General features: G+C 38.5%; 1 protein-coding gene across 5 annotated transcripts in view; it reads right to left on the bottom strand.

Moving 5' to 3' along the window:
- The window catches only part of SLC10A7 (solute carrier family 10 member 7), a 180,673-nt gene that overhangs the window by 35,740 nt on the left and 133,248 nt on the right, over nt 1–11,685 (bottom strand). For 4 of the 5 annotated variants that reach the window (XM_083834720.1, XM_083834718.1, XM_083834717.1 and 1 more), the window contains 2 exons: nt 3,858–4,003; nt 402–616 (listed from right to left, as the gene is read on the bottom strand). Coding sequence is in view for 4 of the 5 variants with exons in the window: in XM_083834718.1 (XP_083690844.1) it covers nt 572–616; nt 3,858–4,003 (191 nt within the window). In the remaining variant the exon portion in view is untranslated. Of the gene's footprint in view, nt 1–401; nt 617–3,857; nt 4,004–11,685 lie in introns of those variants that run through there. The other variant, XM_083834702.1, reaches the window with a different exon arrangement.

Here is an 11,685-nt window from a genome sequence, read left to right as displayed (position 1 = left end):
TCATGCTTCTCAGCTTCTATCCAATAGATGGCCCCATGCTGAGTATACACAAACTCAGAAGAAAAAGGCATGTCACAGTCATATGACTAGGGAGTGTAACAGAATCACACAGGAATTCAAGTCAATTTTGAAAAAAACCTTCAAGAAAGCTCTTCTCCAGGGTAAGCCAGCAGTGGGATAGGCTTCTGGTCATTTTGGCTAGTTTAAAACAGAAACTTACAGCTGGTGCACCCTGGCATCAAAGCAGGGATAATGGAAGAAACAGCTGTTAGTCATGACCTCTTCATTTCACTCTGTTAGAAAAATAAAAACTGAAAGACTCCAAAATACTGTACAACTTCTTGCAGTAACCAACAAAGTGGCTTCTGGAAACAATGTTTTTCCCAAAAATGCATCTGTAAGGCACTTAACAGGTATCGTTTTAATATATATATATATATATATAATATATGTATATATAAAAATAAAATATGCACTGAAGCAACATTCACAAATACCCAGTTGTCTCAATCGTCTGTGTGTACAGTATAGTACATATATACATTCACTGTGACACAGGCCATCTCCATCATTATACCTTCACAGGTACTTTGGGCTGCCTGGTTAACTTCAGTGCCTGTGAACAGGGAAAGAAAAAAAAAACAGTCACTTTTTTACATTAAAAAAAGATCAACAGTACAAGACAAGCTTTTCATTGAGGGGGAGACAAAATGCTCCATGTACTTCTGGGATGGTGAGTAAGTTATCAGCATGCAGCTAATAGGCCACTCTTTTGTGACGATCTTTTTATCTCTGATAGCCCATCACAACCTCCTCATATCCAGACAGACAGACAGAACAGAGGAACCTTCAGGAACACGGCTAGATTGCCAGTGAAGGAAGCTGGGATGGGTCTCAGATGTCTTTTAGAAAGCAACTGTTGGGACCCCAGTCAAGAAACCAACTGTGGCACAGATACAAGAGCTTCTGAGCTCCTCAGGGGAAAGACTGTGATGAGAACTTCTGCAAACACTTTTTTGGTCCCTGGCCTCCTTCCACGTGGCTCAAAGCCTGCTCAGAGCACAGTCGCTGTTACAGTGGTGGATGTCATGCACCTTGGATGTTTACGCCTTCCTTTCTGAGGACAGGTAAGAGTAAGCCAAGTCCAGAGCTGATCTTAAGCCAGGTGACTGACACCTGAGGATCCTGTTTAAAACGTCTGTAGCTTTAGTCTGCTGTTACCAAACGTTTTTATAAGGAAGAGAGAAACCCCATGGAGAAACCTTGAAGCGATGGCAGGGTCAGCCAATTATGGTAGCTAAACTACTCAGTATGTGACAGAGGTTCAACTCAAATGATTGGTGGTCATGTTTCCAGTTTGGCAGGAAGCACCCTCTCTAACCTAGGAGGCAAGTGTGACAGGCTTAAATGGGGTTAGGTTTTCAGCTGCTCCTTTATACAGATGTGAGCACTGTGCAGGATGCCTTCTTTTAGTGTGCTGTTCAACAAAAAATACTCAGTGTTTCTTGTGGCCTGAGAGGGAAATTCATCAGATTTGGAACCTTTGCTTTCCGTGTCCTTTTGGGGGAAGTGCCCTGACAGACTGACATTTGCTTGATGGGCAAGACACTTATTTTTGGAGGATTGTTGGCTAAACAAGCAATTTTCAGTCTGAGAGATAAGTCTGATGGGTCTTCTTATTGTAGATATTAACCTTTAATATTGTACATTTCAAGCTTGTACGCACTGCTGAAAAAACACTCTAGCACAAATGTAAACCCTTTAAAAAATCTAAACCTTTAAAAATAAATAGGCTATATTCCCCTCAGAAACACCAGCATTTAACTATTGTTAAATCTAGCCATTTGAGATTAGTCTTTTGGGTATTATTCAGCGAGAGACTTTGGAGAGAGACATCATTCCACATTTTGTTTGGGGAAACAATATTTTAACTTTGTAGTTTGGCAGATTCTGCTGCCATATTTACAAACTAGAAATACCGTACTGCAGATGAACCTCTAAATATTTAAATTCAATTTCATACAACCAGATCACATGTACTATCATAATTAAGTAAGAATGTCACTGCACTTGAGTACTGTGACTGGATAACCGTCTCCCCCTGCAAGAGAGATGCCAAAATGAAGCCAAGGTGTTTATAGAAAATAAACATCAAGGGTGATGATGACATGTTTATTTTCAAAGCGGGAGACCATTATCCAGTCACAATATTCACTTCTGTTATACTTATTGCAACTGTACCAGACCCAACCTCATTGATTCTTCTTATGAGAGTAATTAAAATAACATTTGTGAATAATACAGAAGACCAACTGATAAATCTGCTGCAACAGAACAACAATCCCCTGAAGTGGCTCTATGGTAGCATTACAGTCTGATTAGCACAGAAGGTTTATTTGAAGCTTAATGAATAAGAAACTAGTGCTGGTGAACTGTAAATCTCTCCAGTACTGGGCTGACTTTTCTGATGCCCTGTTTAAAGGCTGTGTTAACTTGCAGCAACTGACAGCAGCCCTTGAAGGCCATTACCACCCCTGAGGACCAGGGAGGTCTGGATGAACTCCAGCCACACTCCTGGTCTTGGCAGCAGGGAGCAGCTAGACAATGAAGAGAAGCCAGCATTGCAGGGATCGTTCTGCCGCTGGTAGCGTCAACTTTGGGCTATCATTCTTCAGGAACAACATGCAATTTTCTTTAAACAACCTGTCTCCTGATTATTTCTGATAATTAATTAATTCTGATAATTAAGTAGTTATCATTACGTGAAACTGATGGAATCTCAAAATTAAACATGATACACAATTTTCCATTTTTGGATGCTAAGATAAGTATAGCTTAACAAGATCTGATTTCTGGAAAACTGGGAGCTTTCCCACTTTTCATAATTCAGGTAACCAAAATGGAGCCACACAAAGGGAGTAATTTGAGGATTAGAATTCAAGTTAGCAGGGTGATTTTACTGAAGTGAAGCTAGTAAAATGGCAGCCCACTGAATTTTGCTGAAAATTGGAAATACAGAAGACATCAAAAAAGCTTCACCACTGACAAATGAAGAATTCAGAGCACTGGTGGAGCTAGGCTTTTCACAATATGTCTCAACCTTCACCTAAAATGACTGTCAAAGATTACTTCCATTGTCACAGCCACTCATCACCTTATCCTCTCAAAACATTAAAGAAAGCTCTATAATCAGTTGCAAATACTGGCCTGTGAGGTGGTTACTAGTGTTCTGTGCACCTGACAGAAGCCACTGCAATTTCATACAAATCACAGAATGGCCGTCAGACGTGAATAGCTTCAATCAGTACTGAAATAATTGCAACTTGAATCAGTGATGCCAATGCAAAAATCTCTAGGTTACAGTCTATAATCCTACAAGCTACCCCAGGCTGTATTTTTGTCATGAAATGTGATGCAGCAAACGTCTGTAGCCTTCTTGCTATTGTAAAGGGTGACCTAAGTAAGAAAAAACACCTACCGCCATTAAAAAGTTCTCGTCCTGCTTCAATTAAATTCACAATGGGTCCTCATTTTATTATTAGTGATTATTACTTGAACACTGAGCCATTTTTACTGCATATAATCTGAATTCATAATCTGAATGCTTGCTGATGTGAAAGGAACAAGCTGTAGAGGTCTAACTTCTGGATTTGAACCTTTACAAAGACAAGGGGGATAAAGTTCATCCTTTTTAATGTAACTCTATTGTGACTACCACTGTCATAAAGGAAGTTAAAAAAAAAAAATCCCTACCATGGGATCTACAAGAAAGAAACTGAGGAGTTTAAGACTTGTGTTTAGGTATTTTTTTCCTCATAGCAGACTTTCTATTATAAATCAAAAAGAGCAACTCTTACCTTTTGCCTAGAAACCATCCAAGATTTTATTGTTGGTACCAAAAGACTGCCAAGAAGAATCTGAGCAGGATGATAGATGAGTAAGGGGACAGAAATTAAGGACAGGTGCTCATAACCCGCAAATACTATCTTCAGCATTGGAATCCCTGCAGGCAGAAAAACAGGAGACAGATTCTCAATTCAGATTTCAAGTCAAGGACAAAAGCAAAGCATTTTGCAAAACAACCCAACCAACCAATCCCCCCCCAAGAAAACACAACATGAAGGCACAGAAGTTGTATATATAAAAAAAAAAAACCTACAAAAAAAACCTGGAAGAAAATGAACAGCAACAAAAAAAAATACATTGCAGAGAAAGCTTTGTCAGAAAGGAAGCAGTAGGGGAATGCCATAAAGATCTTTTCTAATTTTGCTGATAGCTGCAAACTCCTGCTGAAGACTTGATATAAAATACATCTGTGCTACAGCATGAATGCTCAGTTGCCAAGCATAGGTCTGTACTGTTTATTTATGACTTTATCTTGCTGTGCTGTTTCATATTTTCATGATTGTCCTCCATCCAAGCAGCCCAACTCCTGCTTGTAACTTTTTCTTCAGTCCATTCACCACTGGAGGAGGGTTGCATTTTCCTGGCATACTCCCTGCCAGTAAGTACCCAAATGACATCCTTAGACTGATTCACACAGTTCAGTTGGAGAGTCAAGGACTGTACAGGTGAGTGCTCACATGTTAAGAGAATAAAACTCTCTGCTCTACCTGTATATTTCAGAAGAGAAACAGCTTGAGAGAAAAAAGGTTTAGTGAACTGAGTGAGCAATATGAAGAGGCCATACCTATGCAGAATCAGAGAGCAGCTGGAGTAGAGAAGTTGCTATGTGTTGGGAGAGCTTAATTTTAAGAGAGAGACATAGGCCATTTTTCTGAAGAGCTTGAATTTGTGCTCAACAGTGCTACTTCTATTAGACATCTCCATGCATAATCTTCCCACTTGATGAAGTGATATGTAAGATTACATTTGATTTAGTTTTTGCAGTAATGAAACTGATTAAGCTGACACTGAACATTTTATTGTTCAAAATGGTCTGTTTAAATCTTGCAACTTTGTTACCTGCTCCACAAAGCATGGGCAGGGGCAATCCTCACAACCATCAGCTGTCTTGTTTGACCAGTTGCAGACAAGGGTTGCTGCTAGTCCTCAGGAGCCCCCTGAGAACATACCTTACTTTCTCCCTGGTTTACATGTCAGTCTAGGAATCTTCCACCAGCATCAACCTTGCAGCGAACCAAACTAGACAAGAGTTTTCACAGAGTTTATCTGTGTCTTCTTTCTTAGCAGTGACAATAAACGGAGCACTGTGGCACATGACCTTCATTTCCCCATTAGTAGATGATTTAGAACAACCAAAGTTGCCATATAAACAACTTTTATCTATGTCTTGAATAAATTTCTGTTCTCAACAACCTTCCAGATTTCCATTAATAAAAATGTCTCCCTTCCTTTGGGAGGAAGCATAGCTTATTTGCTGGATATTTACGCCGCCAGTACCCCTTTATTGCTGACACACAGCTAAACTTGCCAAAATCTTCACAGTTGCCACAGCACAATTTCTTTTAATTATTTTAATTAGCTTCATCACATTAAACCACTAACAACCTCATCCCCATATCAGTTGCCTGTTCTTATGTGGCTATTTCCAGCAAAAGACTAAATCAAAAAACTAAAGGCTTGCATACTTAATTCAATATTAATAAATAATTACCCTTAAAACAGTATCTGGGACATATCACCAACACAACAGGACTGCTTATTATTAACACTGATTTCTAGGGCTTAGGAATAGGCACTATTTTGATAGGAATTAAATGGGCATTTGCATTCTATTATGGAGTGCAATTTACTTCAAATACCCATCACATTGTTTTTGTAAACAGATAATGATTTTATTGTCTGTTTCCAGTCTCAACTTCACCCTAACATGTCTTTTCCTGTTCTCTAACCACAGAAAAATAAACTAGAGTCCCAACCTATGAGCACGCTATATTTATGTTAATAAGACAGCACCTGGCATTTTGGTGGTGCAATGTCATCCACAGATTTTAAAACACTTCAGTATGCTGAACAGCACTCCTACAAAGAATCTGAGAACACTAAGATGACCAGCCTAAGATCACACAGAAAACTAATGGTGGAGACATGAACAGAATGGATCCAAAGTGACTGAGGCATTCTTTAAATTACTGTACATTTTCTAGCTGAAAGAAAATAGGAGAAATTCTAGACTAAAATGTAAATTCTCTAGAGGAAAGCTATTTCAGTAAACTAGGAAAAGAAAATTAAAGTTGTCAAATATAAATACAAAATACTATAATTAGTGTGACAATGTAATTAGATTGCAGGGTGGAAAGAGGTTCTTAATTCACAGCTTGTTTAAATACATGTCACAACAATAGGTTCTTGTAAGCCACTAATGTGCAATTAAAGTTCCTGCTATTTACTAGGAAAAACTAACTGGTGAAAAGAAGAAGTAATAATTTTTGCAGGTAAGCAGTAGTTTAAAGAAAAGCAAATTCTCTGTTCCCTTTTTATGTACCTTCTGATTTTTGCAATTCCAACTTTGCCAGTATGCAACTCTCTCCAAAAATATTTCATGACAGAGATCCACAAACTACAGTCACAAATGCTTATGTCAGTCATAATACCACAAACCGAAACAAAACAGCATGGGATTTTATTTACTTTTTTAAAAATATATTTTTTATTTACTTTTTAAAAATATTATCTAAACTTTTTTTATTCCAATACATAGCAACTGCAAGCATCAGTATGATTGATATGATTGTATCATTTCATGAGCATAAAGCTCACACCAATTCCTATTTAGGAAAAATATTTTTCAACAGCTATTTTTTCCTCTCTTAAAAATATAAGTAACTGGGTGGTGGTTTTTTTGCTTGTTTGTTTTTAAATAAATTATTTGAAAACAACAATGACCCAACCTAAAAAGAAAGAAAAACAAATCCCATCTGATGACTGGGCTAATGCTGTTTGCTATATCTTAGCTCAGAACGCATTTTCAAGATGAGATTACGAGATTAGCATTGTAAGAAGCTATTGTAAGAAGAGTTTAAATTTAAGAGCTGTTGTAAGAAGAGTCTAAATCTTTTGGATAGATGGCAAGGAATAAAGGTGCTAAGCAAAATGGAGCTTGCTATCTTCATTTTGGGCTGTCCATTCTTTTCCTCATTTTTATAGCATATTGTTCTTGGTATTAATGGAGTATGATAGCTACATGCTTAGTCTAAGGTAACTAAAATTTTGCACGGGATCAAATCACTTGTTGTAGAAAACAAGCCACTAGCATAGCTATAATTCTCGTTTCCTCAGAGTATACAGCAGATGCTCCCTTCCCCCGTGGCCTCCCAGTATCACTAGGGCATTTACTTACAGAATGAAGCATTCACATGTGTAAGGAATGACACCTGCAAGGATCTGTCATTCTGTTTTCACAGAGCCATTAAATCATGCTTATCTGCATTTCAGGGAAGTTGGACTGACTTTCTTGGGTCTTCATCCTGACTGACACTGACGGAGGAATGCTGGAATTAACAAAGGTTGTATACAGACTGGTGAGTTTTAAGACTGGTGTCATGGTCTGAAGTCTCACATCACAAACACCAATCCATGCTGCTCCAGTTTATGAAGTTACAGGCTTCCAGCAGCTTGGTTCAACTCCTCTGCCAATGACCCTCACTCACTATGTATGATGAGAGGACAGAGAGCAGAAATGGGGTACAGGCCCACTGCAACTAAGACAAGGGACTTATCCCTGTGACATGGAGTACTGTTCACTTTTCTCCGTCTCCATCCTCAACCAGCCCGTTGCCACCATGCAAGAACTTCGCACACCTGAGGAACTGAAGCAAGGAGGAGTGAGAAGACTGCTCTTACGGTCTGGTATAGGAAAGCCCTCGTTGCTTTCCATTGCTCTAGAGTATCCCAGTCTGGTCCCAAGGCTGCGGTTTATCAGCCCTGGTCTAAGGCCACTGTTCCTGTAGTAGTCTACAAAACTGAAAGCTATTTATCCTTCCTCCAGCTTTGCACCCAGTATAACCTCCCACATGCTCCCCTTTCCTTTTTGCTACTTTCATATTTTGTAGTCACCCTTCGTAAAAGGCCCATGAAAATATTATGCTGCGCTTCTCTACATTTAGTTAACTGTAAAATAATTATAATAAAAATCCTAAAAGATTTGAAGGTATTTTTAAGAGAATTTAAATATAGGACTCTTTTCATCTAGCTATCATGGCAGTAATATAAATGAAGCAAATTAATTTTAATGCTCCAAGGTACTGATTCTGTGTCACTGTCACTGACAGGATCCAACCAGACTTTATGAGATGGCATTTGACTTTATGGAAGTGAGCACTATGCACGCATTTACAATTTTACAGGGACTTTAAGCTGTCATGCTGAAAAATGTTTATAAAACATTAATCAAAAAATGCCTCTTTAATACAATGCATTGTCTGAAGGATGTTAGAAGGCACATATTGTAAATGGATTCTTTTTCTGACTAAAGTAATTTCTACCAAAAGCCTTTCCCCACTGCTATACAAGTACACAGCACGGAGAGATAAAGAGCACTTTCTCAGCACATTACTACCTGATCCAAACACTTGGGAAATCACTAATGTACAGCATGCCATATTTCCATGTCACACATGACACATTTGTCTAAAATTACCCAACAGAGTTTGACATTGCAGCATATTCCATAGCAGAGCTTTCAACTGACATCTGCCAAGTAAGAACTTCAAGTAAGAGCTTTCTTCTTCTAACAAGCAAGTAAGAGTTTTCTTTTATCCTATACCCATGATGGAAGTGATAAAACAATAAGTACTGGAAATCAGTGTTTTTTTTTTTATTATTTTAATATGTTTATTTTATGCTCACTGGATGTGTAAGCTCCCCTCAAAGCAGTGTTTCATCATTTGCTGTTTTCTATCACATTGCGATGGATTCAGAGAACTTAATAGAACATTTTTATTACCACTGAAACACAGGCCATTATCTCTCACACCCAAAGCAGAATTATTGCTAGATGCTCTACTTAGATACTTCACTGTATAGGTTTTTCCCCTTAAATGTCTTTATAACAAACAATTTATCCTAAAACTTTATTGCTTACATTACCGAAACACATTCCAAATCACAAAATGCTCCAGCATTTCTTCTTTGGAAAAGAGATTTTGGTACAAAACAAAGAGGTCATCACTAAGGCTATGAAATCACAAGGAATCAGAGCATCAAACAACTGTTAGAGAGAGGCAGTGGAAATACTCAGAAGAAAATCCTTAACCTGTGCACTTTCAGTTCCCTTTTCTCCTCATCTATACATTTCAGAATTCTCAATTGCCATAATCTTCAACTGCAATATACAAAATGAAGCAGGTGTATGAATGGTGGCTTCTCTGACACTCTCTATGCTATGCTGTCGTTCTGAAGAATCCTCTCAGGGATTGATGTGAAGGGAACATCAGTAGGCCAAAAAGCTTTTCGTTTTTTAAACTGAGAAGCCCGCAAAGGGAGGCATATATTGCATTAAACCCCTCCTAAACTGCCAAAACAGGGGTTTTCTGAGTTTCTCTCTGCAAAGACAGTGCCAAATGAGCACCTGAAATTTTACTGCTGAATTTCAGAACAGCATCACATGCAGTCCAGTGACTGCATGGTAGGAAAGGGTGGTGAGATCTTGAAAAATCCAGTACACAGTATTAGAAAGAGGTTGCTCATGCAGATAGCTGCCAGAGTGGCAACATACTGCTAATCTCTGGTTTGCAAACTTTCTTAAGGATTTCCCTGCTTTTTTTTTTTTTTCCAGGCAAATCAGATTGCAATGGTTAATTTTGAGGAGGCAGAAGTTCATATACTGTGTCTCTCCTCAGTGAAGGCTACACAGGGATAGAAGTTGTTTATTGCCCTTGTTAAGACTCTGCTATGACATACTGATATCATGATGCTTTTGACAAAATAACCAGTTAAGGATTCTTTACCCTCACCTAAATATGCACTGAACTCAAGTTAAATGCTCTTCCCTCAGGACCAGTTTCTTTCAGTTATGGGAATAGCTGAATGATATCTGACTACCAGTAACAGTACAAATACTCGCTCACTACTGAGTACACCCACTTTCAGCTGAAGAAAGCACCTTCCAATGTAATATGAATTCACATTAAACTGGAAGGAGAATAGATTACTGCAAGCTCATCCTAAAACAGTCAGCCAAGCTCTTCCCCAGACAAAAACTTCCTCAGAGTAGAATTTGGTCATCCTTTTCCAGCCCATCTCCACCTGTAACTCTAGGATTTTTTGTTGTTGTTGTTCTCAGTCCTAATCAAGAGATTGTAGACCTTAAAGTCAATTTGTACCCTGCAGGGGGATCAAGGTTGAGAGAAGTAACAGATGGCATTAACTACTCTCTTGTCCAAAAGGAAATAACCATATCAAGGTTAAACTCCATTCACAGTGGCTAGACAGGCCTGCACAACGGTTTGTGGCATTTTTGGTTCAATCACACTTCGGTGACAAAACCTAGTGTTACCATGGAAATCTAACTTTTACTGGTAGGGATAAGAAGATCATCCATCAACACAACCACAACTGTCTCCAGGTGATATGACACTCAGTGACTGATTGGGAAGGACCTGCAATGTTTGTAGCAATTGAGACTACTACCCCTTGCCTTTCTGCCCACAGAAATATACGTGCTGTACAAAGACATGGCCTTAAAATATTGTCGGGGTGGGGAAAGATAACGTTTTTATATTTCAGCTCAGTAATAAGTGTATGGAAAGCAAAAAAAGACTCATGAAGTGGTAAAAACAAACATCTAATCAGGAGGTTTTACAAGGGACTGGATGAGAGATTAAAGGAGTCTGGAATGGCTGCAGGGGAAAACTGTAAAAAGGTGAGTGAGCTGTCCTGGTTAAGTTGGAGATCTGCATGGACCCTAATCATCAAACATTTTCACCTTCATCCCCATCCTTGGGAAAGAACTGATTTACCATAACATTCAACAGGCCCTTGCACTACACTAGGGGACTTACCTCTTTCAGAGGCCTAGAAATATTGGGAAGGCTCTGTACTGAATCAGACTGATGTGATCACACAGTGTGGTCCATACAATTACCATAAGAGTGCAAGAATTTCACTGAGACCCACACTATGTTGTAAGAGACTTAGCTGGTCTAATTTTCAAATAAAGAAGGAGAAGGAAAGGAAGTAAGTAATAATAAGGATTTTTTCTTTTTTTGCCATAACTAAGAAAAAACAAAAACCTAGTATGCTTTGAATGCTTTTAGTAATTCCTGTTCTTCAGGTAACTGGCTCACCATACTCATCATAAATCAGCAATTTTAAGTGAAATCTAAGTAGTTACTAGAAAACTAGACATTGTGATACTATCAAATTTTTAAGTAAATAAATGTAAAAGATGGAAGAGGAAGAAAGTACAGTTTGTTTCTGGGTTTTCAATGCATGTGTTCAGATTGGAAGTGATGTTTAGTGAACAACACTGGCAATCTTACCAGCTGCCAACAATGAAACATGTAACATCAACAACTGAAGACTAGTGCCTCAGACTCCAGAACACCTCCTCCACCTGCCTGACAACATGGTAGTAATAATTAGTTAACAGGGAATACAAGAATGAATTGAACCATCATGAGTCATATTTTAGATGTGACATCCTTAATTTGGGACCACAACGCAGGCATAGCAATGTTGTAAGCTGACCATAACACTTCAGTGCTTTTTATTGCTTGGAAT

This window comes from Anser anser (assembly GCF_964211835.1).
Source record: "Anser anser genome assembly, chromosome: 4".
NCBI classification, from domain to species: domain Eukaryota; kingdom Metazoa; phylum Chordata; class Aves; order Anseriformes; family Anatidae; genus Anser; species Anser anser.
This window is presented reverse-complemented; position numbering and strand designations above follow the sequence as displayed.